The 19124-nt window shown below is 32.7% G+C and overlaps 1 protein-coding gene across 1 annotated transcript; it reads right to left on the bottom strand.

Annotated features, from left to right (window-relative positions):
* Window positions 1-6927: 6927 nt before the first annotated feature.
* LOC146941917 (alcohol dehydrogenase-like 2) lies at window positions 6928-17742 on the bottom strand. The gene is made up of 10 exons (XM_085755780.1): window positions 17502-17742; window positions 17243-17385; window positions 17071-17117; window positions 16527-16852; window positions 8511-8593; window positions 8278-8353; window positions 8091-8155; window positions 7756-7851; window positions 7446-7607; window positions 6928-7213 (listed from the first exon to the last, which is right to left on the bottom strand). The coding sequence occupies exons 1-10, from the start codon at window positions 17557-17559 to the stop codon at window positions 7097-7099; spliced, it is 1173 nt and encodes a 390-aa protein (XP_085611906.1). The 5' UTR covers window positions 17560-17742; the 3' UTR covers window positions 6928-7096.
* Between the last annotated feature and the right edge of the window lie 1382 nt (window positions 17743-19124).

Below are 19124 nucleotides of genomic sequence, written 5' to 3'. Positions count from 1 at the left end.
TTTTATGGTAACAAGAGGGAAGAAGATGAACAAGGTAGAAATCGATCGAGTCATTGATGAAATTAACGCCTTGTTCAAACCAAAGCTAGGGAGGTCATGGACTCCAAGTTTGTTGTTCCTAAAGTTCATGGAATTCCTACCAAAACGTAGGGTTTCAAAAGATGATGTGCTTTCCGTTTCATTTTGGCCGCCCTAACGAAAAAGGCGTCGAGCTAACGACGTTAAACAAGCGCTTGTTGGGAGGCAACCCAATTTTGTAAGTCCATTTAGTGTTTTAATGCATAATTAGATATTAGAGTCATGTGCATGCATTACACCATCCAAAAACAGAATCCAAACAGAGAGCAAAAGTTTGAACCATAGTACTCGCAACTGCGAGTAACACAGCTCGCAACTGCGAGCAGATGGGTTTTGACCATGTTGACCACCAAAACACTCGCATCTGCGAGTAAAGCTGCTCGCATCTGCGAGTAGCAGCAGTTCTGACAGTTACGAAATCCTATCCATTAACTTGCTTTAACCACCCATTATCACCAATTATCATTTTATTTTCGTTTTGCTTTTCTCTCTCATCATACAAATCAAAAAAAAAAAAAGTTTCTTCTCTCTCAACCTTAGTGTGCCTCACGTATAACAACAAACCCCAAGCTTCAAAAATTCATTCAAGTCAATCCAAGTCAAGATTCATTGCATTTCATTTTCATTTCTGCACTTAGATTGCTCATTAATCAGGTTTGTTTGCTATCATTCTCTGCATATTTCAAACCTTAGGGTAGTTGATTGTTCTGTTGATTTCTAATGCTGTAAAACAAAGCCCATTTGTTTGAGATGAGTCAAAATCATGCACATTTTCGTATTCCTTTCCAATTGAATCCACAAATTTGTTCTTTTTTTGGTTAACCCCTTTGTAAATAATTTTCAAATAAAATTAGGGTTTGTGAACCAATTCGAATTTCAAGTTTAAAACATGATTTTGCTCATCTCATTATTAATACAGGGGTCGCAAAGGCTTTGTTAATGGTTAGGACACAATGGTACTGAACAAATTTTGAAAAAAAATGCGTTGTGCCAATTTCTGGGCAACTCGCATCTGCGAGTAAATCAGCTCGCATCTGCGAGTTTCATCATTAGCTCGCAACTGCGAGTGCTTCTGCTCGCAACTGCGAGTTGCAGCAGAACTTGCTGCATGTTTCTGTGATTCAACCTGCAGTTGTGTTATTTTGTTCCATACTGATTTTAATTGTATATTCCATTGTGGTGTGGTATTTTTCTGGTTGTTTTGCAGGAATGGCACCTAAAAGAGTTAACACCGGTAAGAGAAAGCAAGGCGAGTCATCCGTACCTCAACCTCCAACCCAAAACCAGTCCTATGATCAAGAGAGATTTAGGACTAGGTACCACCAAAATAGGTACAACGCCTTGCTGAAACAGACCTTGTGGACTGAGAGAGTTGTTCAAATCAAACCCGATGGACCTTATGGCAATTATCATAAACTTTTCCTTGACCAAGGGTGGGCTAGACTCCTTAACCCCATAACCAAAATCAACGAAGAGTTGGTGCGTGAGTTCTATGCCAATGCCCTTCCTCAAAACCCCCAAACCGATCCTTTCACCTTTGAAACTTTTGTGAGGGGTAGGACAATCAAGTTTGATCGGGATGCCATAAACACATACCTAGGAAACCCTTTTGACCTAGATGTTGAGGCTGAGGATGGGATTGATGACTTCCATAAAAAGCAAAACTTAGGTCACTTTCTCCTTGATGATGTCCACAATGAGATTAAAAGATACATAATGCTAGAGGGGGAAACTTATGACAAAAGTGATACGGGGAGAGAGCACATTGCCCAATATAAACTCATGAAACCACCGGCCAAACTAATCTTTCGGTTCATCCTACATAATGTGAAACCTAATAGTCATATGCTCGATTGCACCGTTGATGTTTGCCCATTAATTTTTTACATTCTTAAAGGCATCAAGGTAGATATTGCCCGAACCATTGCTTGGCAATTAAGAAAGGTTGTGCTTCAAGGCCATGGTGAGCCAAAAACCCGTCTTTCCTTTCCTGGTTTAATCATGGGTTTAATCAAAGACACCCACATGAGGATGCCCGCTGATTATCATGAAATCATCAAAAACCCCATTGATGATGCCTTCATTACCCGTTACATCATGGGTCAATCTAATAAGGGTAAGCAAGCTTCATCTTCTAGGGCACCTCCCTCACAATCCGAGCCCCAAGATGCACCTCTTCCATTCCCACCAGCAGCTGGTTTTGATTTTGCTAGCTATGTTCAATGGCAACATGAGAATAATGTGCTTAATTATAATATGATGTCAGCCATTCATCGGGAAAACATGTACTTTCAGCAATCTCAATACATTATGCAGCAGCAGCATGGATACCCTCCAGAGATTATGGCACAATTCATGGCACCTCCAGCTTTTCAAGAATATGCAAATTGGCCTGAGGACACGCCAAAGCCTTTTGGAGGGGGTGGAGACTTTAGAGGTCATGAGGATTTGAACATGGAGGAAGATATTGGTGGTTTAGGTGATGATGATGATCCGGCAAATGTGCCAAGTGCTACTTCAACCCCTCATGGGTCAGATGATGATGACATGCAGTCTTGAGGAAGAGGAAAAGAATTGAAAGCTAGTTCTTCAAAGAGTGATTTTATCAAAGCTTTCATTCATTTCTTGCTGTCTTCCTTAGCTGTTATTTCTTTTCTCTTTTGTTTCTTTGTGAACAATATTCTGTTGGTTTTTATTTTAGCACATGAACTCATATTTTATTTTATGTTATCAGCACTTTGTTAAGTATTTTGGATATTGATGTATGGTAACTTTTATTTCGTTTTAATTAGTATTATTATGTTCGTATTTATATTAGTATGGTTTAATTTTATTTTGTAGTATAATAATGTGTTAAGCATTTTTCAAGTACTTTATTTGGTTTTAATTTAAAAATTGTGGAAGTTTCTTGCGTATCACTCTTGCTTAATTTCAAATCTCAGATGATTGATAACAATTTATAGTTGTGATTAAAGCGCAAAGCCAAGGTACAAGTTTCCAGTTTTTCTAGGTTTTTACTCGAATATGGAACGAGTACTTTGCGTAAATTTCATTTCATTTAGTTCTTTACAATAATTTATTTGTTTGTGAACCACGTAGTACTAGCCTAAAGTGAGGAAACCTCAAATGTTTGTACATATGCAAGGAGACCGGCTTTCATTGTGTAACTCGGTTGTTTTATGTTAAATCCAATAATTGTTTTAAATTGTGTGAAGGCATGGAAGTGATCAAGGCACATTTTTTGTTATTGAGTGAAACTTACTTGACCACAAATAGCCTACCTTGTGAGAAGAGCGAGTATTTGCTAACCCACTTGAGCCAAATGAATCGGAGTCATCAATTATGAACTGTCAATTCATAAGCACAATGCTTGATGAAGTTGCCTTTAAATTTTTCAAAATTCAGTTCATTCTTGACGCACTTTAGGACTCTGATATGTTTTTAATTGTTGAACCCTAAAATTTCAATGTTATTTGTCCCTTTTGCCTTAGAGTAGAGGAACATTTAATTAGGGTATTTGTTGATTCAAGTTGGGGAGAGAAGGTAGATGTAAATTTTATGTCAAGTACTATGGTGTAAATTTATCTTTGATCAAGACAACATGTTGTTGTAAATACAAAAGAAAAGAAAAACAATGTGTACATGAAAAGAAAAAGAAAAAGAGAAAAAAAGAAAATAAGTTGTCAAGATCAAAGTGCTTCATGTTTAAGCACCAAGGGTTTGTAATGATTGGTAGGAAAGATTGTGAATTTTAATGGTTGATACAAGGAATGTTCCTCTTTGATAGGCTTTTTGATTTCAATTGCCCACATATATGACATTTCTTTTGTAGCCAAGCCAAGTTATAACCCTCAAAGGCCTTTTGATCCATGTTTTTATGCCTTTTGAAACGATATTTGGATGGACACATAACTTGATTGGAATGTTAACTTGATTGCCGGATGTGTGTTCATAACCCTCATTCATTTGATTTCAATTGTTTATCTACTTTCATAGAAGTGTGTTAGGTGTGGTTCGTAAATAAATATATTATTGTTTTGAAATGTTTGACATGAACTTTGTACTTAGGACTCATCTCATGTTAGTAGTGGAATTTTAGATTAGTCGGAAACTTAGACTTGCCCGCGCATTCACTTTTAAATCATTCATCTGAAGATGTTTTCAAAGCCTTGTGTATTTGTGTCTTGTCATTTACTTGTTTGATTTTCAATCTTTTGTTTGAGGACAAACAAAGAGTTAAGTTGGGGAGAGTGATGAATGTCATAAAAGTGTTAAATTCATGTTATATTTCATACACTTTTTGTTACTTGTTTTACAAGTTATTGAAGGAAAAGCCGAGAAATAAGCGTTAAATGCCTTATTACGCTTTACTTATCATTACTCTATCCATTTGTGCAGAAATAAGCCTCAAGACAGAGCTTAAAGACCAAAACCATGGAAAAACACTATTTGGGCAGAAGCTGATCCAGGAAGCAAGCAGCTCGCACCCAAACTCGCATCTGCGAGTGCCAATGCGAGCAACTCGCAACTGCGAGCTCCCTTACTCGCAACTGCGAGTTAGGGCGGTTTGATCCCCTCAGTTATGACGTGGCAGCGCATCATTGGTCCAGGCAAGCAACTCGCATCTGCGAGTGATGTAGCTCGCATCTGCGAGTTCAGGCAGGGCAGAAGTCTTTATTTAGCCATTTGCTACTCTTTGGAGAGGATCTTATCATATCTTAGCTTGATATTTTCTTAGCTTCTCTTAGGTTTTAGTTTAGATATTTTCATAGAGAGAAGTAAGGTAGTTCTTCATTGAGTGAGATTGGTTTTGGAAGTTGGATCTTAATACTTTGTTGAGACATCACAAGTGTAATGAATCCTTCCTTTTCAATCCATCCTTGCATGGCTTCCATGATGATGAGTAGCTAAATACCCTTTGTTGGGATGAGAGGTACTTGATCTTTGCTAAACATGTAACCTTTTTATCTTGCAATATATGATTCTAGCAATTTATATTCAATATTGTTGTTATTCTTGTGTTAATGCTTTCAATAAGATTCAAGATGATTTGGACACAAACTCTTGAATCTAGAGCTAGGGTAGCAACATATCTTAGGTTAACTTCTTTGACAACTTTGTTAATCTTGTGATAATCACCTTAATCAAGAGTTTAATGCTTTCGGACGCTTAATCAGGCTGGACACGGTCGATTAAGTTATCCGATCGACTTTGTTATCGTTTAAGGGATTTGGACACGAATGTTTAAACGATGACTTAGAAATAATTATATCACTTTGGACACGAAGGATAGTTTAGAATTGATTGTGATAATGTTGTTTACAAAGCTAGAATTCGTATGGATCATTAGGTTACGTGTGACGCTTGGTTAAGGAACGCTACTCCTAACAAGTTTCAATCCTTATTTATCTCAACTTTTACTTTTTGCAATTAGTTTAGCTAGATACATTTCAATTCAAACAAACAAGTACTCTTAAATACTTTGAATGATAATTGATGTAAAACTGTCATTGATAACGCACTATTCCCTGTGGAGACGATACACAAATACTTATCTTGTTTGATGTAAAAAATATTTCATCAGCGGACTGTTCTTGGCCTAGTCACCATATTTTTGATTCTTATCCTTCTTGTATTGAACATTGATTGATTAATGATAATAGTTAACTTTGTTTCGGTAAAAAAAAAAACTATGTTTTTATAGAAAAATAGACATAATTATAATCAATCTTCTAGACCATTAACCATGACTCGAATTACTCAGTGCAATAAGTGTCAGGACGCAAAATGATCTGCATGATTCAAATCACTTAGAGGCCTCCTTGAAATCACATGTTGCATAAGGTAAAAAACACTAATTTAAGGTATATTCTTCACGAATATGATGTTGGGTTTTAGTAAAACTATTCATATTTTGCCCATCTCCATTGTCTGGTACCAAGTTTTTTTTTTGTCAATTAGGTCGAGCTCATCCTGCGGATGAGTATAAGAACCAACTTATCATGACGTTGAACTGACTTAATGAATATGTATATGTTACTCGTTATTCTATGGTCCTAAGACACTAGGTCCATTAAGACACATGTCACTTACTATATAAGGCAGGTCTTTGCCCTAATTATACTACTTCCCATCTTTTTACTCTTTTACCCTCGTATTGTCTTGTATTGGACTCGCTTTGGCATTCAAAACTCTTTTTATAGGTACCCCTTCGGTCAAACACCACCGTTATAGGGAACTTCAACCACCTTAATCAGAAATTTACTGCCACCAATCTCCCTGTTGATCTGTGTTCTAGACCAGACTAATTGTCATAAATATCACAAAGTTGCATACCAATATCATCATTACGGGTCCAAAATATCTGATAACGAATGAGAGGGTTATCATTAAACAACCTATCATTCCAAATGGATACCTAATATTGAATCATAACTAGTTCGATTTTCTTTAGACAAATTAACTCAATTTATTACAGGTATTTTTTATTTATTTTTTAGTTTTTATTTGTTGTAATTTATTTGAAATGTTGAATTATCATATATTAAATTTTTGAAAATGAGTACAAGTTTCTCCTATATACTGCATCTTTCTTGTAAAAGATCTCTAGGAAATCTATCTAACCGTATTTCTTAAAAAAATGGCTTTCCTAAAAAATGAAAATACTTTTATTTTTACTAAAATATCCTCCAATATTCAGAAGTTAGAGATTAGTCATTCAAAATACGAAAATTTACTCATCAATTTGACCTCTTTCAACAAACATCAACGTTAAAATGTGGATATTTTCATGAAAAACGCATAATTTTTGAGGTTTTAACTCAAGTAATAGAAGACGAATATCATTCATTAGCGGATGAAATTTTCATTTGTACAATTAGTATTATTAACCAATTTATTTATGAAGTTGTTTACTATCAATTTTTATTGACAAATGTTTACCATCATATGTTGGACGTAAACGAAAGAAAGAGTTTTGACTTTTGAGGTAACAAGGAAATGTTGTCAAGTTAGCTAATCAATGATCCATCCTTATAATGCAACGGATACTCTTTCCTTGAAGGAGATAGTCAAAAGCTTTGTTAATATCCTTGAAGTCCACCTCTTGTGATATGAAGCCATCCAAGTTAAGTTCCTGTAACAGAAATGACAACAACCAATCACATTTTTAGTTTTTTTTTTTTTTTTGTCAAGTTAAGTGTGTTTGGTTTTGCGAACTAGCAAAAATGACTTTGAATAAATTGATAATGTAAAAATGACTTTAATAGTAAACTGTATTTGAACGGTATACATTCATGTACAAGTGAATTTAAAAATATATTTGAGGTTAAGGTATATGATATACTGATTATACATGGAGCACTTACTTTGTCTAAGTACTTCTGAGCAAGGAGGGGAAGATCAGATTTTGGTTTCAAGCCTCCAAATAGTGATCCGGTGATGGTTTTGCCTTTTAGAATGTCATAAGGACTTAAAGTCAATGGCGAACCGTGCATTTCCACCCCAATTATCACCGTTTTCCCCCAGCCCTAATCAAAGTATACCAACCATTAATTGATTTTTTTTTAAGGGAACAACCATTAGTTAATGTTAATCGGTTGTTTAATTGATTTATTGATTGCATTCAAAAGCATGCAAATGCATGTTAGTAGATTTTAAAGCAGAAAGAAAACAAACTTCTCGACTGCTATTAAAAGCCTCTGCCATTAAGGATGCCAAGCCTATGCATTCGAAGCAATAATCAGCTCCTCCATTTGTCATATCCTTAATCACCTATAAGTGGGGGGAAAGAAAACAAATATTTAGTTTAAGATCAAATAAAAAATACATTGTCGCAAAGTTCAGCGCAAGTGATTGATACGTTGTGTGAGTATTGTAAACCCTAGACTATACCACCGAATTCAATTCCTACTAATAAGATATGAATATGCTAAAAAAATACTACATGACTTTGGAAGAAGTTTCTAAAATAAGCTACCATGATACCAAACATGTTATTCACACTAACTTACCTCGCTTACAAATTTGTCGTTGCAGGTGGAGGGATTCACAAAATCAGTTATTCCAAATTGTTTTCCTGTGTATGATGAGCAAGAAAATGATGCTTCCCAAGATTCAAAATAGATAAAAGAAAACACGTAGTATAATGTGTCTAAACAAAAGAAGAAAATATCACTGGAAATATGGTTAGACAAAAACCTATTTCAAATTTGTCCTGATTTAGATCAACGCCTATAATCTTTGAAGCTCCTCGTTGCTTTGCTGCAACAGCAACCTGGCGCACCATTCAAAACTCAAGGTTCGCTAAATCACACAAAAATCTAATCGGATAGTAACTCTCAATAATCACTTCTAAGAAAACTTGAACAATTTAAAGGACATATATATAGCAATCATCAATTTTCAAATCTGAATGAGTCCTCTAGGCTTACAGCCAAGCCTACAGCACCAAGCCCAAAAATAGCCACCGTGGTTCCTTTTTCTACATCCGCCACCTTCCAAGCTGCCCCTATCCCTGCAAGGATACAAATACAATGTAACCACCAATTTGAAATATCGAATAATGTCCATACCATAACTTGTTATAATTTGTAGAGTTTTCGTTAGATCCTTGCCCAATAAATAAAAAAAATCTTTAAACTGGATGTAGACGCAGTGTTGGTTGTCATGGTTGTTTTTAAAAGGTACAAAGCCTTCATTCATAATGAGCAAATTTCATTATGGAAAACAAACAAATGCATAACAAACTTAAAAGTCTTATATGTATTTGTATAACCTCTCAACAAAAATGTATCGGTAAAAAAATATTTAAATTTCTCAATACCAATTATCAATTTTTAGAAGTATATTTTTAAATAATTTTTACGAAAAAAATCCTCTTTAAAAAATGAGACAGACTAAACTAATTCTTTTTATTCAAATTTTATGTTTCACTAAATACAAACATTAAAAATTATTTACGAAAATTCTCTAAAAAAACAGATGAATGAAAATAATTAAGCGATTTTCTAACTAATAAATGTAATTAAAAAAAAATACAGACGTTTTTGTAAGACATAAATGACATTTAAAATGGTTTTGTAACAAATCAAAGGAAAAATAGTAAATGCATTAAAATAAAAATCATTACATAAACAAGAAACCTATTTTTTGATATTGTATTGTTTCTCAAGCCGGCGCATAAATTAGAAAGCATTAAAATGATAAAAAAAAAAAAAGTAGTTGAGTCTGTAAGAACACCATGTGCGACCACCCCATATTAGAAAGTATTATGTTAAAAAAAGTTCTTGACCACATTAACAAATTATCCCGCGAAACTATAAACTACACGTTTAGATTAGCATAATTTCACATCATACACTCTTATCACGCTTTTTCACTTTTGCTAGTTTTTCATTGTTTATTGGTTGTTTCTCGTTATATTCAAATGACACTCAAATACGATTTTGTTTCAGCTACCGCCCTTCAAAAGAAAATTGAAATATCATGTTCTTAATCGTTCTTCTATTTTTTTTTTTATAAAGATAATCGTTCCTCTATTGTTTGTGAGATATATGAACAAAGATAAGATCCTTACTAATTGAAAATATGTCTATAAATTAGACGTCTCGATTAACATAATTTCACAACATACACTTCTATCACACTTTTTTTTTACTTTGTTTAGTTTTTCATTGTTTTCTTTGTTGCTCTCTACAACAAAATGATACTCAAATACAATTTTGCTTCCGATTATCTCTTCGAAAGAAAATTAAAATATCATGATTCAAATCATTCTCCTATAGTCTGTGAAAGATATGAACAAACATAAACTTCCTCGTTCATTATAAATGTGTATATTAGTATTATATTATTTTGTAATACAGGATTTGATGATCAATTTTACTAAACATTTGGTGGAAACCTTATTGAGATGGTAATGTTGCGAGATACCGTAAATAACTAGTAACTCGATATGACTATGTTACTCCATAAAGTGGATACAATTTTGTCGATGATATCAATCAAAATGGTGCATCAATCACATCAAGTTGAAGAACCATATTAAGACATATAAGGATTGAAGATTTTTTAATTATTAAGATTTATTCTTAGATCATCGAGTTCAATGGTTTGGATTTTGTTTATGTGAAACTATGTTTTTAGTGTTTTTTGGAATAACCGTAAATTGATCTCTTAAATGATTCAGTTCGTGGTAGTGGTAATTTTTTAATTCATCTTTATTGATTTTTGGTTATATTGTTGACATACGCCGGATAATTTTTATTTTTATTTTACATCTTTAATTTTTTTTGAAGGATTACATCTTTAAAATTTATATTTCAGATTGTAATGTTTAGTGATAAAGGTAATTAGAATCGCACTATCTAAAAAAATTAATTTTGTTTGAATTTATTTAAAAGAATTAAAAGATTATCTTATAAATTAATGATAGATAAATTAATTCTGATCTTTTGAGATATCGTACCTGAGATGTTTATATTTATATTTATATTAATATTAATTTAAATAAATTTTATGCAAACATAATTTTAAACATATATAAAAAGGTTAGAAACATTAAAATATATTTTATGAACACTATGAGTATAAATATAATTTAAAAAAAATAAAAATCAAATTTATATTTTAGATGTTAATCGAAATAGTTTTTAAATTATTTGTACATCAAATGTACTATATCTTGATAAATTCATTAAAAAAATTACATAGGAATCACACGGTATAAATAAGTGAATTATAAATTATTTTAAAGTTATGAGTTAGTGAGTGCAAAAAATAATAAAAATCATTAACATTAATTAAAGTTGATGTCTCTCATTAAAAAAATAGTGAAAATGGTAAGAGGAAAGTCATCAATTTACTGTAAAAGGTGATGAGAATCATATCATTAAACAAATTTGATTTCATTTAAATTGATAGAAATATATGATTTAAATGCATTAATATCATTTAAAATAATTTGATCTTTTGAGTTATCATTTAAAATAATTTTGATCTTTTGAGGTATTTGACTTCCATAAGAAGTTTGTATGGATGTTAAATAAATTTTATACAAACAAAATTTCAAACATATATCAAAAAGTTTTAAAATTTATCTACATTTTTTAACGTTATGAGTATAAATATAATTTTTAAAAAATGGGGGCATTGTTACTAAGTCCAAAGATACAATATCATACCCGAATAACATTTGGATGAGATGGTAATAGATCTTTTTTTAGCTTAAATATGATTTGGAATGTATATAGCTTAAATATCATACCCCACACACACATGTAAGCAGCACACACGCAAGCGCACCAAAGCCATTATTGAAATTTGTAAAAACACCAAAGCCACTTATTGCAAATCTTAAATAATCTTCTTCATAATTAAACTTACTTTAGGAAACACGCAAATCAAACTACTTTAGTATGGTAAGTTTAGCACACAAATCAATCTTACTTCCCACCCTCTACTTTCCTCATCCTTCTACCATTATTGAATTGGTTGCAAAGAGTGGTAATATAATGAAAAAAAGGAAATTTTAGAATGTTTTGTCATGTTTGGATGACATTTTAATAATATTTTTCATACTCTTCACTCTCAACCCATAATCTTAAAGATTAACTAAAATTTCATATTAAAGACTAATAACACAACCTATATACTAAATCAGAATAGAACATTAAATAAACAGCACCATCTAGTTACAAGGTGGCATTTACCATGGGAAGATCCAATCCTTTCCTACCATGGGAAAGGTGGTTTTTTACCTGCAGTTGCAGGTTAAACAAGTTGCATTGGCTTTGTTTGGTATTGCAATTCAGCCAAAAAATCATTAATGAATTATTATAGTACTAAACTGTGAACTACACCCCCATTTAAAAAAAAGTACTACTGGCTTTGGTCTGAATTTTTTTTTTTTTTTTTTTTTGCTTCAATTATTTTTGGTGGATTCTTCTTCTTCAAATCGTGAGGCATTATTAATTCCAAATTGTGCCCCTTTATGATTTAATACTGAACTAGGACTTGTTTGGTATTTAATGTTGGTTGTACGCATCAGTATGAGATTGGTTGTACGTATCAGTATGTTGGTTGTACGTATCAGTATTTAATGTCTGGTATTAAATCATATTTTTAGGATTGGAGCAACCATTATAATTGAAAATTTTCGGTTTAATCTACTGGTGCATAAAAATATGTTTTGTTAACATATTTTTATCGATCATGCCAACAAAAGAAAATATAATAGTCGAATTCAAACGCTTATTATCTAACCATCAACCAAGATTGATTGAATTTTATTTTGTTAATATTAATAAGTTGTCAAATATTGTATAATTTTTTAGCAAAAGTTTACGCATAAATATTGTTAATTTTATAAAGCAAGAGTGTTCAATTTTTTTACATTTTATATTGTCAATTTTATAAAGCAAGAGTGTTCAATTTTTTTACATTTTTTTATCAATACTAAAAATTATATAACCATATTTTAAAATAGGGTTAAATTAAATATGTTTTTTTGAGCAAAATATGTTTTTTTTTTGTCTCTACAAATATACGAACTTTTCGTTTTAGTCCCTCTAAAAAATTTTCGATTTTTAATCCCCTAAAAGTTTTTCATCGTTACTTTTGGTACCTCTTTTCAAATAAACTCATATGTAGAATTCATATTTTTTAATAAAAAAACATTATTTTATCGATGCTTTAAGTTCTAAGAACATGGTTCAGGAGGTCGAAATTATTTTACCAAATAATACTTAATGTTTTGGTTTTTTGCAGAGTCAAAAATATGTACGCGGGGGTTCCAATAGAATGTTCCCATAAAATAAAATATCATTAAACCTTATCATTGTGGGGTCAAATTTTTTGTAAAATTTTAAAAACAAAAAGTCACCAATAAGTTGCAAGTGAACAATCTCAACCATTCAATATTTTTATTAATATATCAATGGTTCACATTCACCTTTCCCATGGTGGGAAAGGATTAAACCTTCCCATGGTAAATGCCACCCTAGTGACAATAACATAAGTTTGCAGCAATCTAAAACAAAGGTGGCATTTACCATGGGAAAGGGCTAATCCCTTCCCACCATGGGAAAGTTAATTCCATCCACTAGATCAAGTAAAGAACACAGTCTTAGCATACACTCTCAACACTAGATTTTATTGTCACTCTCTTCCATCATCATCTCTCTCCTTCGTGTCCTCCCTTCTCCCATCAACACCACCACCAACAATCTCTCAAAACCCAAAACCACCTAGTTACCACCGTTCCCATTCCAATAGCTTGAATCACCATTTCTAGCATTTCAACAAAAGTGTGGGAGGTTTAGATTTGTTCCCCTTTCACTTCCATAAACCCAGAATCACAAATTTCTTCTTCCTCACAACAATTACGTTTTCCCCATTTTAATTTTCATTCAAATTAATTTTATGTCATTACTGTTTTCTTTTATTTTCATTCGTCGTCGATATAAATGTGTGTATATAATTTCTACCGTTATTATTAATGGGTGTTGAATCATATTTTGAATCATAGTAACATTTTCGAAACCCATATGAAAAAATCAATACCCGTTTTTTTTTTGTAGCTTTATCCATCAAATCTAATATTTACTTCTAATATTTACTTCAAAAAGAGAAGGAAATTGCCCATTTGATGGTGTTGCCGGTGGTGGGAATGGGTGGAGGGATGGCTGTACGGTGGTTTTGATGGTGTTGTAGTGTTGCTGGTGGTGGGTTGGTGGGGATGAGGGAAAGAGAAGAAAGGTGGGAGATAGTGTGTTGAGTGTCTATGATAATATTATGCTCTTTACTTAATCTGATGGTCAAAAAAAAACTTTCCCATGGTGGGAAAGGATTCACCTTTCCCATGGTAAATGCCACCTAAAACAAAATAGCAAAGTTTAAACTCAAATTACAACAAGAGATTGTAAAAAGTTGTCAAATTTCAAACCCAAATTCTTTTTTTTCTAAAAGAAAAAACAAAACCTCATAATTTTACTCAGTTGCCCCATAAGCCTCCCAATTCTCGCATATCCTCACATGAAACACGACATAATTTAACCAATTATATTTATACCTATCAAAAATCTCATTCCATAATGAAACACCACTTCACAGTTTTTGATGGATTCCTCTTATCCTTCTCATTCCAACACACTCCTTAGGGATGCCAAGGTTATCTGATCCATTCTCTCAAAATACCTTGGCATCAATAGACACTAACATATCCAAACTTTTTACTTCAAACAAGTTTTGGATCATTTTAATTATAAGTCGGAAAGCTTCACCACATTTGATCAATTTCAAACATTGGGGGGTGTAAAATCTAATTCTCTGATATTTGTGTTCTTTGTTGCAGAAGAACCATTAGATGCCTTCCCTCAAGGTATAGGATTTATGAATGAAAACTCATCCCCCTTTAAAGCCCTTATAGTATATATCAAAGTTTATTATTTATTTATTTTACCGTTAATGAGCTTGTCTCTCAGCTGCAAGAATCTGAGAGTCAACATACTGATCCAGGGCAAAGATATGCTGAACTATCAAACTCTTGTTGATGACTTTTTCCCTCCACGTGTTTTGATTTAGCATGAAGTATAGGATTGTGTGACAATGCTACTGTACTTAGGTTGTCATAGAGTACTGAGCGGCAAATGCTATTCGAACAGTAGTAGATCAAGGCATGCAACGAGCAGAAGTCATAATAAAAGGTCCCGGTATAGGAAGAGATGCGGCATTAAGAGCTATTCGTAGAAGTGGTAGGATAGGGGTGTGAAATGAGAATTTAAGCTCAGTTATGAGAGATTGAATCCGCAAAACCTCTGAAAATGTGTTAGCCAAACTTATGTATTCAACTACTGTGAACAAGCAACCAGAGTTTGTTTCCTTGACTACAATGATTTAAGGTTGTGTCCCAAATAGATACATGATCTTGGCTCAATATCATACCCCAACAACACTTGGATGAGATCACAATATATCTTTTTTTCCAGCTTAAATATGATTTGGAATGTTAGGGTCACTCATTTTAACACACTCCTAAATAACAAGCAATCTAATCACCATTCTTTACTTCTTCACCTTTTAACCAGTTTCATCATTTATTCATTATTTTATATGTTTGGATTAACTTTTCGTCTTCTTTTCTCAAAACCAGTAACAAGGAGGATCTCTTCCAACAACTAACCATTTCAATTTGATTGCTGCAATTCCAAATAGAACTACAAACGAATCAACAGATCTAAAACAAATCTTTATCTAATTGCAATCCCCAAATTAAATTATGTTTGTTCCGATCAACGACATTGAGGCAATTCCCAAATTTTAATCGATCTCAATACCAGAAACTTTATCTTTAATCAAAATTATCTAACTATAAAACCAAAAATGTTTAGTATCATTATATTAATGTTTCTATCACAACCAGAACCCAGTTTTTATATTAATGTTTTGCTTCAAAATTACACTTTAGATAAGAACCCAACTCAATTATTGGGTCCTCTTAACCGGTGCCCCGGGCACTGGTTAAGGAATCCAAAAAAGGAAAATTTGAATTAAAATAACACTTTTTTGACTTTTGAGAAATTGATTACACAACTTTCAATATAAAAGCTACTATATTTGCTCCCTTAACCAGTGGCCTGACACTAGTTAACATTTTCCATATTCTTAATATACAAAATAGATGTTTCCATTCAATTTTAGATTAATCAAAATAGTTTAGATCGCTAATGACGGAGACAACATCGGCGACCTCATGGAGATTGCGACAAATACGATATCCACATAAAACGGTAGAGTTTCGTGACGGGTATGGTGGAGGCTTAGGGAGAACGAGATGTAACAAATCAAAATCTCGCGAGAAAGATAACATACATCGTGAAAAAATGAAAACTGATTCAAGAGCTTGCATTACAAATTGGAAGGAGACGAGAGCTTGTGAGAAGACGACGTTGCATTTAAATTGTAACAAAAGGAAAATAAAAACACTGATGTTAAAGCAACTTGTACAACAAGTTGCAGGTAAATGAACAAAGAAAGTGGGTGACATGGCTAATTTTTATTGGAGTATGCTATAGGAGTGTGCTAAAATAAGTGACCCTAGCATTTCTCTGTTGCTTAAATATCACACCCCACCCCCCACACACACATTTCAATTCAATTTAAAATAATACCTTTTTACTAAATTTTTATAAATATATTAATTCCTTGTGCTTGAAACCGGTATTATCCTAGTTGTTATAAAGTCTAACCGGTAGAATCAAGGATACGAAATTAGACACCGTCTATATTATATTTGCATCTTTAACTAGGATAAAATGGAATCGACAATAGTAAAAATTATGGGCAACTATATACGAAATGAAGCTATATTCATCTTCTAGCTATAGCTTATACAAATGGAATGGATAATACATATGTGGAGGCAAATTAAATTGAAAGGTTAGCCTAACCTGTGGAAACACCGCAACTGAGCAAGCAAGCCTTATCAAGAGGAATATCTTGAGTTATTTTAACCACATGGGTTACATCCACCACTGTATACTCAGAAAAGCTACTAACACCCAATAAATGGTGCACCACTTCTCCTTTCATGTCCCTAAACCTGCTTGTTCCATCTCTTGGCATGTCAAGGATCGGTTTGTTCCCAAACTTTGTGCAATTGTTGCTCTTTGTGCTCTCGCAGTCTATGCATTCACCACAGTTTGGGAGGAACACTGGCACGACCAAGTCGCCCTCTTTCACTTCTTCCACATTCTCCCCTACACTCTCCACGACTCTGTACTTAATTGTAAATAACAATATTAAATGATAAACAAGAGTATATTTCATTATCTTTATGTTTTTATGATAAACAAGAGTATATTTCATTATTTTTATGTTTTTATAAATGATTTTTAATCCACGTAGTAATAATAGTTTGACTTGTAATAGCAAAATTAGAAAGTTCAAATCAAATGTGCAACAGTTATAAAATAATCATTAAAAAAATATTACCCCACAGCTTCGTGTCCTAAAATTCTTGGAAACCTAGCAGTAGGTGCCTGAAAAAGAAAATTACGGGATTTTCATTTGAAATAATTTTAGTAACTACTAGTACGATGCATATAATTGAATAATTGATGGATAAATTGATAATATGCAGAGTTTGTGGATTTGTGGTGCTTACTGAAGTATCCATTTTCCAAAAGGTGACATCAGAGTGGCAAAGAGATGTGCATAAAATTTTGATTCGTACTTCCCATGATTTAGGTGGGTCTAATTCAACTTCCTCTATGACAAGGGGTTCACCTGATTTTTTGCATATTGCAGCTGTTCCATTTCATGAACAATTGTCAAATTAATATATTTTATATATTAAACGCACACTCCATAGAAATTAAAGAAGACTAAAGCATAGTATTAGTATATATACAAAAGATTCATACCTTTGCATCTTATTGGCTTGCTAATATATTCCCTTGTAACGCTTCTGATGATCGGCATAGCCACAAATGATGAAGATTGAAGAAGACTCTCAATTTGGTGACTCTTCTTCCTTTCTTTTGTAGAGTTAATCTTAGACTGTGGCTTGCCAAATGACCTGTTAAAACGGGTTGATAGGATTCAAAAAAATATTTCACAACTAGTCCATTAAACACAGCTGTTTTGGTAAACCATTATGGACTTGGCACATTATTGGGCTATTGGATACTAATAATATTTTATCGTTTTCAGTTAATCATCGGTGACCAACTACCACTACCAGCCTTTTTAAGCATATTTTACTTACACCTTTACATTACATTTTTCTATTAGACAATTTTTTCATCTAAAAATGACTATTAAACTACTAATTTAAAATGTCAAAAATCTAACTGTTTTAGCTTTTGAATTATGTGATTCAAGCTACCAAACTGAACGGAGTTGTTCGCATGTATAAATACTGTGTTGAATTTTTAACGAACCAATTCTTGTATTATCAAAAAGATTTAAGTTCGCCTCAACTCGCTTAAACCTACATTGCCCTCGAGTCATCAAATGAATATTGTGCTTGTCACATAAATTCCAACATTTTGAGAATTGACAACAGTGCAAGAGACAGGATAATTTTGAAGAAAAAGACTTTGTAAAAAATTCATAACTGGGAAGTCTTTAAAATTAAAATCGGGGAAGAATACCCCCTTTCGAAAAGAAAAAAAGGGTTCAATTTGATACTTTTTTTTTATTATTGTGACTTGGTAATTGCTAACTCAGTTGTTAGTTAGAATCATCAGTTTTATTAAAAGGTTGTTTGATCATCAGTTAACAACCACATAATCTTTTTTTTTTTTTTTGGAAAGATCAAGACCACATAATCTAATATCATCATCACATGGTATGTGTTTATTTCAGAGGACGTTTGTATAATGTTATTTGTAGCGTGTGGTGTGGAACCATTTGGAAACATAAAATAGATAGTGGGTCTCACTATTAAGTGGGTCCCACCATCATTAATTACTTTTTAGTTTTTCGAGATTTTTTTGTGTTTATATCTCTCCAAATGGATGAAATGGAGAGAATACTAAATGGAGATGATCTTAACTCACAAATAATGTACAAGACACAAAATTAAAACCTAAATTAATGAATGATAAGGGATGCAAATACGACTAAGCCTTTTTTTAGAGGAAAATTATGACTAAGCCTTTATTTAATACAAGAGTGCCACCTTAATGGTTTGTCTTCATTTAATTTATCGAGTTTTATATTGATTACTATAAGGATTTTTTGTGTTACATGGCTAATCAAAAGAAAAGAAAATAAGCAAAAACCAACAAAAAAAACCAAGCAACTACTCTCTTGGGAAGTAAGTTCCAGCTACATCGCATCTAACAAGATCAAGAATGTCTTTCAGAGGAGGAGCATAAATAAAGTGATTTGTAATTGAAGATGCTCCAAATTTTGTTAAGAAATTTGCACATTTGTTTCCCTTTTTAAGGATGTGATAAACTGTAACATTTTGTAAGAAAACAACTTTTTTATGTCTTGAATCATCATAACGTGTATGTGATACTTTACATTGGGACCTT

The sequence above is a fragment of the Medicago sativa genome, chromosome 3 (assembly GCF_051527215.1).
Source record: "Medicago sativa cultivar Bolivia chromosome 3, Bolivia_mono, whole genome shotgun sequence".
In the NCBI taxonomy this organism is placed as follows: domain Eukaryota; kingdom Viridiplantae; phylum Streptophyta; class Magnoliopsida; order Fabales; family Fabaceae; genus Medicago; species Medicago sativa.
The sequence above is the reverse complement of the archived record's forward strand: the minus strand, read 5'-3'. Positions and strand labels throughout refer to the sequence as shown.

Coding starts and splice junctions, on each gene's coding strand:
- LOC146941917 (XM_085755780.1), bottom strand. CDS start 17,559: ATGCCGATCATCAGAAGCGTTACAAGGGAATATATTAGCAAGCCAATA. Junction 8,354..8,510: donor TTGGTGCTGTAGGCTTGGCT/GTAAGCCTAGAG, acceptor ATGGTGCGCCAG/GTTGCTGTTGCAGCAAAGCA. Junction 7,852..8,090: donor ACGACAAATTTGTAAGCGAG/GTAAGTTAGTGT, acceptor CCCCACTTATAG/GTGATTAAGGATATGACAAA.